Consider the following 16,077-nt stretch of genomic DNA (forward strand, 5'->3'; position numbering starts at 1 on the left):
TAAGGGAAAGAGGTCCTCACCCAAGATTTGATGGTACATGGCCCCTTCCATCATCCCTTTGATGCGGTGAAGTTGTCCTGTCCCCTTAGCAGAACTGCCCCCCCAAAGCATAATGTTTCTATCTCCATGTTTGACGGTGGGGATGATATTCTTGGGGCCACAGGCAGAATTCCTCCTTCTCCTAATGCTAAAGTTGAGTTGATGCCAAAGTGTTCGATTTTGCTCTCCCCTGACCACAACTTTCAGCCAGTTCTCCTCTGAATCATTCAGATGTTCATTGGCAAACTTCAGACAGGCCTATACATGGGCTTTCTTGAGCAAAGGGACCTTGCAGGTGCTGCAGGATTTCAGTCCTTCACGGTGGTGTGTTACCAATTGTTTTCTTGGTGACTATGGTCCCAGCTGCCTTCAGATCATTGACAAAGTCCTCCGAGGAAGTTCTGGGATGATTCCTCACCTTTCTCACGATCCCTGAAACTCCACAAGGTGAGATCTTGCATATAGCCCCAGACCGAGGGAGATTGACAGTTATTTTGTGTTTCTTCCATTTGCGAAATATCGCACCAACTGTTGTCACCTTCTCACCAAGCTGCTTGGCGACAGTCTTGTAGCCCATTCCAGCCTTGTGTAGGTCTACAATCTTGTGCCTGACATCCTTGGACAGCTCTTTGGTCTTGGCCATGGTGGAGAGTTTGGAATCTTGTTTGATTGCTTCTGTGGACAGGTGTCTTTTATACAGTTTAACAAGCTAAGATTGGGAACGCTCCCTTTATGAGAATGCTCCTAATCGCAGCTCATTACCTGTATAAAAGGCACCTGGGAGCCAGAAATCTTGATGATTGATAGGGGATCAAATACTTATTTCACTCATTAAAATGCAATTTTTTTTCTGAAATGCATTTTTCTGGATGTTGTTGTTGTTGTTCTGTCTCTCACTGTTAAAATAAATCTACCATTAAAATTATAGACTGATCATTTGTCTGTCAGTGGGCAAACGTACAAAATCAGCAGGGGATCAAATAATTTTCCCCCTCACTCTACTACCTTGCTAATCCACTTCGTAGGTTTGTTCTAAATTGTTGTCCACATCATAAAAAAAATCAGTTAGCAGTTTAAGGCACCAAGCTAAAAACCAGGAGACTGTGAGTTCTAGTCCTGCCTTAGCCATGAAAGTCAGCTGGGTGACCTTGGGCCAGTCATGCTCTGTCTCAGCCCAACCCACCTCACAGAGTTGTTGTTGTTGTTGTTGTAGGGGAAAATGAGAGGAGGGAGGTGTGTCGAATACACTCACTGCCTTGAGTCATTTGCAAAAATAATAAAGGTGGGATAGATAGATAGATAGATAGATAGATAGATAGATAGATAGATAGATAGATAGATAGATAGAGAGACAGAGATAGAGACAGAGATAGACAGACATATAGATAGATATAGATAGATAGATAGATAGATAGATAGATAGATAGATAGATAGATAGATAGATAGATGATAGATACAGAGATACATATAGACATAGATACAGACAGATACATAGACACATAGATATAGAGACAGACATCGATAGACACAGACATAGATACATAGACATAGATACATAGATATAGAGAAAGACATAGATAGATAGATAGATAGATAGATAGATAGATAGATAGATAGATAGATAGATAGATAGATGTCATGATGGACTCATAGATAGAAATATATACATACACATTATATTAAATAGTAGTTCTTGATTTACAACCATAGCTGAGCCCAATATTTCCTTGCTAAGCAAAAGAACTGTTCTGCCTCATTTTACCACTTTTCTTGCCACAGTTGTTAAGCAAAATCATTGCAGCTGTTAATTTAGTAACACGGCTGTTAAGCGAATCTGGCTTCTCCGTTTGACTTTGCTTGTCAGGTCACAAAAGGGGATCACGTGACCCCAGGATAAATACATGCTGGCTGCCAAGTATCTGAATTTTGATCACATCTCCCTGGGGATGCTGCAACCGTTGTACGAAAAACAGTCTTAAGTCACTTTATTCAGTGCCGTGGTAACTTTGAATGGTCACTAAACAAATGGTTGTAAGTCGAGGACTGCCTGCAATTTTTAGTTTCAAACAGGATCCAGGAGTAAATATCTTACCTCTGCGCCAGCCAACCAGCCCCTTTCCAAATTGACTCCCAGCCTTGAAAAGATGATTATTACAACCTCCCTTCCCTTCTCTTTAATTTAGTGGATGAAAATAGCTGTAGGCCTGTTTTTGCTGGCGGGGGAGGCAGTTTAGCTGCTGTTCCCTCCAGGAGGCAGGATCCACTGGGCTTCATTGTTGATTGCAAAGCTTTTGTGGGTCAAGCTACTCAGAACTGTCTGCAAACTGGGCAGTTTAGAGATCGGCTAGACAGCCCGGTGTCACCAGTTACGCCCTGCATAATACCCAGTAACCGTTCAGCGTAACTCCCCGCCTTCTGCCACATACCTGTTGTCAAAGTAGAACAGTCCTTTGGTGGGCTCCACCCTCAGGAAGGTAGCCACATCCTCGTAGTTTGGCAGGGTGGCACTGAGCCCAACCAGCCGGACGTCCTCCTGAGTCATCTCGATGTTGCGGATGGTTCTGGCCACCAAGGCTTCCAGAACCGGCCCCCGGTCGTCATGGAGAAGGTGGATCTCATCCTGCCCAGAGGAGAAAGTGTGACCTTTATGCATAGCAAGCCAAGAGAAGTAGAGTTGCCAAGAGCAAGGGTGGCACAGTGGTTAGAAGGCAGTATTGCAGGCTGACTCTGCCCTACTGCCAGGAGTTTGATCCTGACCAGGTTGACTCAGCCTTCCATCTTTCCAAGGTGGGTAAATGAGGCCCCCGATGGTTGGGGCAAGAGGATGACTCAGTAAAGCAAAGAGAGGGCTGTAGGGAACTGTGAAGTGGCACAGAAGTCTAAATGCTACTGCTAGTGCTGTTCCAATGGATCACACAACCAGGGCTGCTGTCTGGTCCTGGCCAGAGGCTCGAGGACCAACTCACCAAGATAATGAGGCGCACCAACTGGGTGTAGGTGCGCTCCCCTCCTTTGCGCGTGATGATGTCCCATTTCTCCGGGGTGCAGACGATGATCTGGGTGGCATTGATTTCTTCCTTGCACAACTGGTGGTCACCAGTCAGCTCAGCCACAGTGATGCCGTAAGTGGCCAAGCGCTACGAGGAGGAAGAGAACTGACATTTAGTAACAAACGGCCCACACTTTTAAAGAAGACATTTTTGAAACAATTCCACATTCGTTTCAAAAACAGATCAGATGAAGTTCACCTCCTTGCCTAAAGCAGCACTGCTCCAGCAGCTATTCTGGCCCCAACCAAGTGATGTACCAGGGATTTTGAGTGTTCATTTCTGCCTTTTGATGTTGGCTTTAGTGCATTTTTTGGGGACTATTTAGGCCAACTAAAGTCCATTAAAATTTGGGCGAGCCATCAATATCATAAAATAATGAAGTAAACATAAAATATAGCTGGTTTTAGCACAACCGGTGGCCTCCCCTCATCCCAGCTGTGCCCCACTTGTGCTGACCCGTGCGCATGTCTTCTGCAAACTCAGAAATAGCTCCTTACCTTTCCAAAGCTGCCCACCATCTCCTGCACTAAGGACCTCATGGGTGCGATGTAGATAATTTTGAAGTCATCGATGTTGATTGTCCCGTCAAGATTGATGTGCTTTCCGATCTCACGCAGCATGCACATCAAAGCCACGTTCGTCTTCCCTGCACCCTGGATTGTGAGAGGGAGTCAGGGCAGCAAACCCTCATTCTGGCTGACCACCCCCCAGCCCCTTCCCCACAGACCGCCCTCTAACAAAATACTCAGAAACAAAGCAGAGAGCAGCCTTTGCTTTCCAGGTGTTCTGGACTACAACTCGCACCAGAATTACTCTAGGGTAGGGATGAGAGAGTGGGGGGGGGGAAGAGCTTCTAACTCAGCCCACCGAAGGGCATCTCGGTGGGGAAAACTCAGGTGGAGGAAGAGAAAGGCGACACTTGCCGTGGGCGCACAGAGTAGCAGATTCAAGTCCGTCTCGAGCGCAGCGCGGTAGAGCTTGCTCTGAATCCTGTTGAGGGTTTTGAACCCTTCGAATCCAGCCTGGGCGTATTTGGGGAGCTTCTCCACGGGAACTAGTTGCTGAGGAAGAGGATGGAGGGAGAAGAGAAACGACCGTGAGGCCAAGTTCACAAAACAGAGTCCCAGAAGGGAAATGAGAGGGTGACTCACCTCTTCCGATCCAAAGGGCTTGGGCTTAAGGGCAGGGACGTGAACTTCCTCGTAGCCTTTGCGCTGCTTGCGGAAAGAACCATCCGGCAGTTGGCATCGCTTGTTGGCCATGAAGTGGCTTCCTTGGGCAAACACGAGGTCCTCCAGGTCCAACACTTGCCGAGGAGCCAGCGCCTGGGATTGAAGAAGACAACCGGGGCAAATCTCACTGGAAGAGGACTTTAGATAGGGACAGAAAATTGAGGCACCAGCCGGCCTGCAGCTCCCTCAAACCACTACACTCTCCAAATTACCTCTCCTCCTTGGTCCAGATCCATGGTCTCTAGGTCAGTGTCCATGCGGGACTGACGGACGCGCTCCCTGCGACAGCGTTCTTCCTAAAAGAGGAAGACAAAGACAAGTTGGTTTAATCTTCATTCTAACAAGGAATGCCAGAAAGATCTTTTTTAAAAAAAAAAAAACCTAAACAGCATTCTCATCTGAAGGGGGATTTTTTTGGTGATGGGTGAGTGGGGGTCTCGGAAGCTTCTGTTTTGCCAATAGCAAATATTTGTGACTTTCAATCAGTTAAGGCTATAATCTTAAATATCCTTCCCAAGGAATAAGCCCCAGTGAACTATCGGGGTCATTTTACAATTACAGCAGACAACTGCATAGTCACTCAATGTGTAGGGATGCAGAAACAAATGAGAGAAAAATGGTAGAGGTTAGAAGGCTGCAATATTAAATGAATAGTCATTTGTTTTGTAAGTAAGTAAATCCTGCAAGTTTCTTAATGTAGCGATGCTATACACAGAAACTATAAGTTACGCAGCGCAGCTGTAAAGTCAATACTGGTTCTGGATTAACCTGCCTTGATGCAACCATACTTTTCACAAGATTCCTCCACTCGTTACTATAAATTTCTTACCCGGATCAAATCTTCCTTCTCGGTTTCATGCAGCTGATACAGGAATTTGGACAATTCAGGGTCTGACTCCATCTTTCCCATAATCCTCTCCTTCTCAGCTTCGCTCTGAGCACTTGCCAGGAGACTACAGTAGAGGACTAGCAAGAAAGCAAAGCAAAGCATCAGCTGCACGTGGCACAGCCAGAAAGAATGTTACCCAGGCAACACACTGTTTACTAATTATCGAGTGATTTATGCTGTGTTAAAAAATCAATTATACACACATACACACACACACACACAAATAAAAATAAATGCTCACACAGGGAATATGCAACATGCAGGCTAGTATTAATGCAAATAGGCCTCAACATATGACCAGTCACTAAGCAACCATTCAAAGTTACGATAGACCTGTAAGGAGGGGGGGCGGAGGGCGGGGACCTATGATCTGGATTCCAATAGCTGGGGGAGGGGGATGTCACTGTATTCACTTGATGACCCCCACAAAAAAGTTCATAAAATCAGGTCAGACACGTGAGCGGCCCTCTTTACAACCCTTACGATTTACGATCGGGTTGGGCAGGCTCACAACATGATCTTAATTCACAAACTAGCTGTATGAATTTTTTTTGCATATATTTTCCAAAGCTAAGAGTTTTTCCAAGCCTTTTGGGAACACAACCATATTTTTAAAATTCCTATACTGTCTTCCTCAATAGCGCCTAGTATTCCTGGCAATAAAGATTCATTTTTAAATACGACAATCCCTTCAAAGGGGGGAGGGACCCTTCCAAGGGCACCAATGAACTATCTCCAACTCCCGGTTTAATTTCTAATTAAACTGAAAATTATATCTTCCTCTGGTAGGAACCATCTACTCCTGTTTTACTATTTGCTGTTTGAATGAGAGAGAAAAGTATGAAGAGAGGACGTCTGCATGAGGAACAGAAGGGTGCGTCATAAGGAGAGGTGGTCTGCTCCACGCCCAGAAATCAGTGCATGGGCGTGTCCACACGTGCACAATGAGGAGGTGAGATTCACAACAGAGGCAATATATTGCCAGCCAGCTTTGAATCTCATCTAACCTGCCCTGAAGAGCTTTCCTGCCCTGGACAGGATGCATCGTTCTGTTTTCAATCATTCTGCATTTGCAGAATGTTCGGCGGGGAAGAGAGAAGCAGTGAGATCTCATCGGTGAGAACTGGAGACTAAAACATACGAGGAACGGTTGCAGGAATTGGGAATGGCTAGTCTAGAGAAAGAAGGACCAGGGGTGACATGGCAGCCGTATTTCAGTATTTTGAGGGGCTGCCACAAAAAGAGAGGGGGTCAAGTTATTCTCCAAAGCACCAGAGGGCAGGACAAGAAACAATGGTTGGAAACTCATCAAAGAGAGAAGCAACCTGGAATTAAGGAGAAACTTCCTAACAGTGAGGACAATTAACCAGTGGAACAGCTTGCCTCCAGAAGCTGTGGGCGCTCCATCCCTGGAGGCTTTTAAGAAGAGGCTGGACAGCCACTTGTCTCAAATTCTATAAGGTCTCCTGCTTGAGCAGGGGGTTCGACTAGAAGACCTCCAAGGTCCCTTCCAGCTCTATTCTGATTGATTGTTTTCAGAAGAGCAAAACAGATTCTTGAAAACTGAGCTGGGTGGGAAAACCCAACTCTCCTCGGCTACGTATCTCAAACGGCCTTTTGTGAGAAGAAGTCCATTCTTTCAAGTCCCAGAAAGTAACATTCCACATTCCAACAACAAGAAATACTCACTCATCATTCTGTGTTGTCTCAGGACTTTAATAAAGTCGAATGTGTTAAAACCCAAGAGCAGGACCAGCTGATTCTCACATTCTCGGTCATCGCTGGCCGTCTGGGGGAGGAAGCGAGGAAAACGGAGAGAGCTTGCTGTCTGTTTGTAACGATTTCATCTTATCTGGAGAATTGAAACCATAGCAGGCCGGACAGAGCCACTCGGCAGTCAGCGAACAGAAACACAAGGCGCTGCCATTGACATTTGCATTGACTGGCAGGTGCCCTTCAGGTGTTTGAGGCAATTTCACCAGCCCTCTTTGGAGGCCCCACTAGTTGCATGCAAACACAATGATTTACGGGGCTTCCCTGCCTAAACAAATGTCTGTGGAGCTGGCAGAAGAGAATATTTGTAGCTCAGGGTTGAAAGGAGGGGTCCTTCGTGCTCTCTGAGCTTGGCTGCTTTCTTGCAGGCGTTTCACTACCAAACTAGGTAACCTTATCAGTGCTAGAAGGGAGTAGGCTTTGCTCTTGGTTCCTTGAATACTCCCACCAATCCTGGCAGGGCAAGCCACTGGTATAGAAACAGAAGACAAACCCCACTCCCTTCTAGCACTGATGATGTTTATTTATTTATTTATGGGATTTATAAGACCCACTTATTCGAACAAGCTGGCCTGGCCTGATGGGGAGTTAATTTAGGGTTTTAAATATTTGTATATTTTATTGTTTTATTTTGGGCATTAATTTAATTCTATTTTAACTTTTGTATTTTTGTATTTTTATTATATGCCCTGTTCACCGCCCTGAGTCCTTCGGGAGAAGGGCGGTATAAAAATTTAATAAAACATAAACAAACATAAACATATCCCGCCCTATCTCCCGAAGGACTCAGGGCGGCTAACAACAAAACATATAATAAGTACAGAAATTAAGATAAAAATAAAATTAAAATCATCTGTGCAATAAATTAAAATTAAAAACTAAAAATAAATTAAAAACTGTAAATATAATTAATTAAAATGCCTGTCAGTCCAGGTCAGCCTGGTGGAATAGGAGTGTTTTGAGGCCGCGGCGAAAGGATTGGAGGTTTTGGGCCAGCCGAAGCTCAGGGGGGAGCTGGTTCCACAGGGCTGGCGCTCCCACAGAGAAGGCCCTCCCCCTGGGGGTCGCCAGCCGACATTGCCTAGCCAACGGTACCCTGAGGAGGCCTTCTCTGTGTGAGCGCACCGGGCAATGGGAAGTCGTCCCCGGTAGCAGACGGTCCTGCAAGTATCCCGGGCCTAAGCCATGTAGGGCTTTAAAGGTAAGTACCAGCACCTTAAATCTCACCCGGAGGGCAACCGGTAGCCAATGCAGCTCACGCAGGAGGGGTGTAATATGGGAGTATCGGGGTGCTCCCATCACTACCCGTGCAGCTGCACTCTGCACCAGCTGAAGCCTCCGGGTGGTCTTCAAGGGCAGCCCCATGTAGAGAGCATTACAGTAGTCTATACGGGAGGTAACGAGTGCGTGGGTGACTGTACGTAGGGCATGTTCTCTAGTTTGGTAATGAAACGCCTGCAAGTAAACAACCAAGCTCAAGAGAGCATCAAGGACCTCAACAGGTCTATGGAGGCCAGCAATACAAGATGGGAAGAAGAAGAAGAATGAAGGGGAAGAATCGTGACTGGGAAGCCAAAAGACAAGGTTTCCCGATTCCCATTACAGGCACCGGAAATTGGTGGTGTACTTCAGCGAAAGAACAGGGACAATGTCCTTCGCCCTTTTGAATCGAGGGTTGAAAGAAATGGGATATTTTACATATGCGCATTTGCCAAGGTGTGTCAGATGGTATTAATATACATAATTTATTTTATCAAATTTATCTGCCATCAGTTCAGCCACAGGCAACTCCAGGCAGCTTCCAGACATTGAAATGCCGCATAAAACATTAGAACAGTAAATAAAGGTCTTAAAAGTTGACAACCATTAAACTAAGCAGGAGGGAGCAAAATGCGCAGAGAGAGAAGGTGGGGTGTTCTCTACTCGATCAGCCACCTCTGACATGCCACACCCTCACTGGGATCCCCCCCCCAGCCGGTTGGCACAGCCGTGTCTGCAAGGTCTTTCAGAAGGCCAAGAGGGCGAGGGCCGAACTGACCGGGAGGGGGGGGTTATAGAGAGTGGGAGCCATGGCAGGGAACACACTTTTTCTTGAGCCGTAAATATTAAGCCAACTCCCCCCACGCAAAAGCAGGATCAGACCACCAGGGTCCGGCAAGCAGCGCACCTTCAAAATTTCCAGCACTTCGTCTGCCTTTTTTTGGGAGACGATGGCGTCGTCGTAGAAACGGCTCAGCTGGCGTTGGAGCCAGAAGGCGTCGATGTCCCTGGGGTGCAGGTCTTTCTTCTTGGAGCTCATCAGCTCACCGGAAGCCACCAGCTGGGGGGAAACACAGCGTTACTTGCGGCAGGAGCTTTGCTGAAAGCACAAATCCAAAGCCCGAATGGGACACCAATAGTAAGACCAGAGCCTCTCCAGTTCTCCCTGAACTAGACAGCACTGCAGGGAGTCCTCAACTTACAAGCTTTGCTTAGTGACTGCCGTAGCAACCCTGTCGTTGCGGGATCAAAATTCAACCACGTTGGCAACGAGCATGCATTTATGACGGCTGCAGCGTACCGGGGGGTCACACCATCCCCTTTTGCAACCGTCCGGCGAGCAAAGTCAGTGGGGAAGCCAGATTCACTTAAGAATTGTGTTGCCAACAAGTGTGGGGATTCCCTTAAAACCGTGGCCAGAAAGACTGAAAAAGGGGGCGAAACTCACTAAACAACTGTCTTGCTTAGCAGTGGAAATTTAGCACTCCATCGTGGGCGTAAGTCAAGGACTACCTGTATCTACTTTCATAGGAACAACGGGTTCTCAAGTTATTTAGACCTTTCCCCGCTGTCAGGGAAAAGCTACGGGTGGCCAGTCTCCGATTTGATCAAACGGAAGAAAGCCGGTTTTCCCAGGGACTCACGTTGGCTGAGAGGGTGCAGCGGACAACCGCTTCGTCGCCTTCCAGGTCTTCATCAGAAGCTTCATCCCGAACTTCGCCATAGACGTCCTCATCGCCCTCCTGTCGGTTCAGAATGGCTCTTACTTAATGGTCCCTTCCAGAGCAAGTCCTCTTTCTCCCAGGGAGGGGACAAGCTTTGGAGAGGCCACTGACAAACGGGGGCATCACTCAGGTAGCAGGAAACAGCACAATCCCAACGGGCAATCAAGGGTTTACGTGATGCTGAATCCTAGCTAGAATGGAGTAGGTTTCCCTAACCCAGGGGTAGGCAACCTTGGCTCTTTTGTGACTCGTGGACTTCAACTCCCAGAATTCCTGAGCCAGCCATGCTGAGGGGAAAGGGAGAGGTTTCCAAGTTAAGCCATGCTGGCTGAGGAATTCTGGGAGTTGAAGTCCGCAAGTCATGAAGGGGCCATAGATCCCCCACGCTGGCTGAGGAATTCTGGGAGTTGACGTCCACAAGTCACAAAAGAGCCAAGGTTGCCTACCCCTGGCCTAACCCAAAAGTTCAGAAAGCACTCATCCCAATTGCCTTTAATAAAAGGAAGTGTGGAAATTATACTGGCTTGTAGGTAAATCACATCACCCCAGATTGTAGACAACAGGCATTTCAAACAGTGAGATAGAGAGGTTGCACATTGGAAAAGTAGACGGCAAGGATGTTATGACGGATGTGAACTCCGAAAGCTGAAATTTACCCAGCCCTTAAGGTCACTGTATAATTTTGGATCAGCCAGTCTCTTTCTTAGTCTGATTCAGCTGATAGGATTGTGGGATGGGTAAACTGGAAACGGGTGATAGAAAGGCATACGCTGCCTTGTGCTCCTTGGGGGGAAAAGAGAGAACAACAATGCAGCCCATAAGCTCACTGATCCTTTAACAAGAAGAAATAAGCAACTATGCAACCTCAAACGAGGCCACACGCATAAATGTTAGGGGCCTCCTGGCATTCTGCAGCAGTCTCCGTGCTCACCTCTTCGTCAGACTCAAACTGTACATTCACGCCATACGTCTCGTCAATGTTGTCGTCTGCAAAGGAGAGCAAAAAGGTTTCGGTAAGGAGAAGCAGGTTGCAAGTAGCCCTTGACTTAGAACCACTCATTTAGTGACTGTTCAAAGTTACAATGGCATTGAAAAAAGCAACTTGATCGTTTTTCAATTTATATACCGCCCTTTTCCCGAAGGACTCAGAGTGGTTTACAGGGCAAAATTAAAACAATGCAGTATAAAAATTTAAATAAAATTAAATCAATAGCCCCAAAATTTAAAATTAGAATTTAAAAACCTTAAAACCCCTCAGTCCAGGCCAGCTAACTCAAAAAACCAGATTTTTAGGTTCCGGCGAAACGAACGAAGGTCGGGGGCCACCGGCAATTGATTCCATAGGGCAGGCGCGCCCAGAGAACGCCCTCCCCCTGGGGATCGCCCGCCGGCATTCCCTGACCGGCGGGACCCTGAGGAGGCCTTCCCTGTGGGAGCGCACAGGACGATGGGAAGTGGATGCTGGCAGCAGGTGCTCCCCGAGATAATCCGAACCCATGCCATTTAGGGCTTTATAGGTCATCACCAGCACCTTGAATCTCACACGGAGACCAAAAGCTAAAAGGAAGCGAGGCTGCAGATTATACCCATATTCTGGATCTCCTTGTCTCCCCCATAATCTGTGATCTTCTTGCCCAGATTAACTAGTACATGGTAACGGGTGTCATCTGTCTGCCCCAGCAAGAGGTCGATTTCTTTTCGCCGTTCCTTGTCTCGCAGTTTCTCATTTTTCAGGACAGCCAGCACCTCATCGGCAGCTCCACAGAGAATGTCTCGAGGCTGCCAAAAAAAAATTGATACCATTCCCCGTGCCCAGTTTAAGTGATGAAATCTTGAGAAAATTGACCCTACACCAGGGGTAGGCAACCTCGGCTCTTTTATGACTCGCGGACTTCAACTCCCAGAATTCCTAAACCAGCTGTGCTGAGGGGAAAGAGAGAGGTTTCCAAGCTGAGCCAAGCTGGCTCAGGAATTCTAGGAGTTGAAGTCCACGAGTCATAAAGGAGCCGAGGTTGCCTACCTCTGCCCTACACCATAGGACTCATTTGTGGGACTCCATGGCTATTTGCCCACCTTACATGCTCCAACACGAGGGGGCACACGTAGAAACACAATTAAGAGCTGGCTGCTTTCTTGGGCCTTTGATATCATATAGCACACTTCAGTTGTCGTGCCTCCGTCGGACCCTGAATCTGCGGAGGAAAGTGAGCTGGAAGGGGACCCTATGAAGGTCGAGGGAGAGGTGCCTGTGGCTTCAGAGGGATGTGGGGAAGAGCTGGCCAGGGCCCTTCAGGATTGGGACAGGAGGAACAGGAGAGACGGAGCTCAGGCGATGAGCAAGGGCCACCCCCTCCTGATCCTAGAGCATGGAGAGAAGGAGGGAACAACGCAGGCAGGCAGGCTCAACTACTCGGGAGGAGAGCACCCCGCCCCTCTCCACAGGGAACATCTGGAGACTGAGAGTTAAGGAGACGCTGTGGGGAGGGGCATCTGTCGGGAACAAAAGCTGATTTCTTGGAGTTTTGTGTGCTGTTGCTGACCTTGGAAGCAACTCTCTGATCTCTTGCTCGGTGTTGTGACTTCTGCTTGGAAACCCTGAAACTCTGACCACTGGACTGGCTGACAAACTTGATTTGGTGTTCAAAGACCTCGGATTGAATTTTGGGTTCTCTTCTGAAACTGGTCAGGCAAGCTCGTATTTCCACAGACTCATTAGAGTATGGATGTACATTTCATTCCTTGTTATCTACGTGGCCTTGAGTAAATGACTCTTCTAATCTAACTGTATGTGAAACTACTTGCAGCCAGAGGCTGCTGAAGGTGTGTGTGTCTTATTTGGTTCTGGGGCTTGCCAGAAACGCGGGAACATTTGGGGAAAATTTGGAGCAATTAAAGGGTGATTTGAATTGCCAACTGACTGCATTGCCTCTGTGCCATGCCCTCGGTCATCACATTAATTCTGTTTGTTAGTTTATTATCTTAGTTCATTTTTAATAGTATGTTTTAATGTGGTAATTGTATTATTTTTGTATGCCACGTTGTCTGAATTAGGGAGCCGTAAACATGTTTCAGAAAGTGATAAGCATTTGTGGAAATACAACATAATTGGAAGCAATTCTTTAATAATACTTCAGCTACACCCCTGAACGACCATGGTTAACAAAAATCCAAATAGAGTTCAAACACTAGGAATCGTATCTAAACATGCCTATAGAAAAAGACTTGATTAGGTTATCCATAAAAAGATAATAATAATGAGGCACCAGATTATTTTCTTTAGTATAGCAAGTGAATATTCAACATCTCAGGAAAAAGTGGATCTCCCAAAGACTGAAATAGCTTCGTTTTCACATTGCACCAAATGATATGTTCATTTCACTCAGCTGACAGAAACAGCAAAAAAAATAAAACGGTTGATCATTTTAAAGTGTCACTGTATCTCTTATTTATTTAAAATAATTTTTATTTTATATTTATTTAAAAATTTATTGGCCATTCAACTCCAGTGGACGCTGCAGTAATGGTAAAGAACTTCACAAACTGATCCGACTGTATTTCTACCCAAGAGCTCAGTCATGGTCTCCTATAATTTCTGTCCGAAAGTGCAAAATACTGGATGCAAAGTAGGGCAACTATGAAAGCTCACAAAGGACAAATGCAGCACCTGCTTTTCACTCACCTGATCCCCAAGAGCTGCCTGAATGAAGCTCAGTAAAACTTCATAGGTCTCCCGAGTCTCCTTCGTTTTGGGTTTATAGATAATTCCTACCATCTCATCAATACCCTCGGAAAGCAGAGTGTAGCCTTTCATCTTGTTTATGTCGTGCCTGTCTTCGTCACGTTTGCGCCTCCTAGAAAACCAGGAGGATTAGCTAGCAGTCAGAAAAGACCCAAGAAAATCTAACGTACAGTAAAGAAAGCTCATTCTGAGGTTTCGTGTTATACACAAATGTGCATTTTCTCTCTGTCCCAATCATATTCTGATATGAACAGTATTTTAATTACTCTGAATTCAGTCCAGGATCCTCCTTCAGAACTGACCTGTAACTAGAAATCCATCTCTTTAAACATCCTTCCTATTCCCCTCCCCCTCTCCAATCCTTTTTAACAATATTCTTATGACAAGTTATTGAGAAGTCTGTCCCCACTTTTGTATAAATTAAATTATCCTGATAAAAGTATCATCCAGCTATGTTTTATGACAAAAATGTATAGAGTTTGTTCATTAACCAATCTGTGATTTTTTAAATACACATTCTTTACTGCTGACGGGGTAGCTGGTATCCCTATAATTCTATTTAGAAGCTATATCTGGTCAGTGTATTTTAAAATTATGAAGTCCTATCTCCCGGAGATCACCAAACCTAACCTTACCCCTTATCATCTCAAAGCACAACAACAATCTTCTTTTCCTATGTACTGAGGAACATTCTCATTAGTTCTTTATCTCAGTTTGAAATTTCCTCTGCCCCAGTCCTCAACTTCTATTAATTCATATTGCCTAATCAGAATTGTTTCTTCAATGTCAGAAACCTCTAGCTGAACTTTGGAGAGTGAGGTTTTAGTGCATGCCAAAGCAGAGTTTTGCAGACTCTCTCAGAAGATGATCTTGAAATGTTTATAATTCTCATCAGCTGAAAATGCTATGCTGGCACACCAGCTTGCAACAGAAACCTCAGTATCATAAGCAGAAGATGCGATGAACTTGGTCCTGGGGCGCAGTTGGGCTTGCTGCTGGTGTACATTTCGCCTAGTCTCACAGCGGCAGCCCTGCCCGAGCTGCTCGATATCCTCTCGGGTTTGGTGGTTGAGTTTCCCAAACTTATAGTTTTGGGAGACTTCAATCTACCATCTCTGGGAGGTTCATCTGAGCTAGCTCGGGAGTTCATGGCTTCCATGGCGGCCATGGACCTGACGCAAGTAATTTCAGAGCCAACTCATGAGGGAGGCCACACCCTTGACCTGATTTTTTTATCTAGACGGTGGTTGGATGATCTAGGTGGGGGCTCTCCATTTATTATGCCCCTGTCATGGACCGATCATCATCTCCTGCGGCTGGTCTTCCGCTTTGCCACCCCCCGCCGTGGGGGTACGGAGCCAATTAGATGGTACCGCCCCAGACGCTTAATGGATCCTGACAGATTCCAAGCGGCGCTGGGGTCCCCACCTGCCTCCACTGCTCACTGCTCGGCTGATGCCTTAGTGGAAGCCTGGGGAAGGGCAGCCACTGAGGCACTTGACCGGGTTGTACCCTTGCGGCCCCTGACCCGGCGCAGATCCCAGCGAGCTCCATGGTTTTCCGCGGAGCTCCGGGAGATGAAGCGCCGGAAACGGGGCCTAGAGAGCTGCTGGAGGTCTAGCCGATCCGAACCCGACCGATTGCGGTTAAGAACCTATATTAGGTCTTATCTCGCAGCGATGAGGGTGGCGAGGTGTAATTACTTCTCCACCCTCATCGCGTCCGCAGATAATCGCCCGGCCGCCTTGTTTAGGGTGACTCGCTCACTTCTCAATCAGGAGGTGAGAGAGGATCCCTTGCAAGGTCGTGCCGAGGAATTTAGTCATCATCTGTCGGATAAAATCGCTCGGATTCGGACCGGTTTGGACTCCAGCTGGGCAGAGTCAGGCGATCAGGACACGGGCGGTCTTGTCAATGTTATCTGGGAAGAGTTTGATTCTGTGACCCCTGATGAAGTGGACAGGATTATGTGGAGGCTGAGCTCCTCCACATGTTTGTTGGACCCGTGCCCTTCCTGGCTGGTTTATGCAGCTAGGGAGAGGACACGAGGCTGGTTCCAGGCGGTTATATCTGCTTCTTTGAGTGAGGGTTATTTTCCCGCCGTCTTGAAGGAGGCGGTGGTGAGACCTCTCCTCAAGAAGCCTGTCCTGGACCCAGCCGTTTTGAACAACTTTCGTCCAGTCTCCAACCTTCGCTTTCTTGCGAAGGTTGTTGAGAGTGTGGTGGCGCATCAGCTCCCTCTGGTCCTGGATGAAGCGGATTATCTGGACCCCTACCAATCGGGTTTCAGGCCCGGGTACAGCACGGAGACGGCATTGGTCGCTCTGGTGAATGATCTCTGGAGGGCGCGGGATAGGGGACATTCCTCTA

General features: G+C 46.9%; 1 protein-coding gene across 1 annotated transcript in view; it reads right to left on the reverse strand.

Moving 5' to 3' along the window:
* Nucleotides 1–16,077, reverse strand: part of SNRNP200 (small nuclear ribonucleoprotein U5 subunit 200) — a 50,463-nt gene that overhangs the window by 31,051 nt on the left and 3,335 nt on the right. The window contains exons 3-15 of the mRNA XM_083368322.1: nt 13,648–13,819; nt 11,555–11,747; nt 10,900–10,955; nt 9,888–9,986; nt 9,152–9,304; nt 6,901–7,000; nt 5,152–5,288; nt 4,535–4,618; nt 4,242–4,415; nt 4,014–4,151; nt 3,588–3,743; nt 3,007–3,177; nt 2,467–2,660 (exon numbers count right to left, since the gene is read on the reverse strand). Coding sequence (XP_083224448.1) covers nt 2,467–2,660; nt 3,007–3,177; nt 3,588–3,743; nt 4,014–4,151; nt 4,242–4,415; nt 4,535–4,618; nt 5,152–5,288; nt 6,901–7,000; nt 9,152–9,304; nt 9,888–9,986; nt 10,900–10,955; nt 11,555–11,747; nt 13,648–13,819 — 1,827 coding nt within the window. The remainder of the gene's footprint in view (nt 1–2,466; nt 2,661–3,006; nt 3,178–3,587; nt 3,744–4,013; nt 4,152–4,241; nt 4,416–4,534; nt 4,619–5,151; nt 5,289–6,900; nt 7,001–9,151; nt 9,305–9,887; nt 9,987–10,899; nt 10,956–11,554; nt 11,748–13,647; nt 13,820–16,077) is intronic.

The sequence above is a fragment of the Vipera ursinii genome, assembly GCF_947247035.1.
Source record: "Vipera ursinii genome assembly, chromosome: 8".
NCBI classification, from domain to species: domain Eukaryota; kingdom Metazoa; phylum Chordata; class Lepidosauria; order Squamata; family Viperidae; genus Vipera; species Vipera ursinii.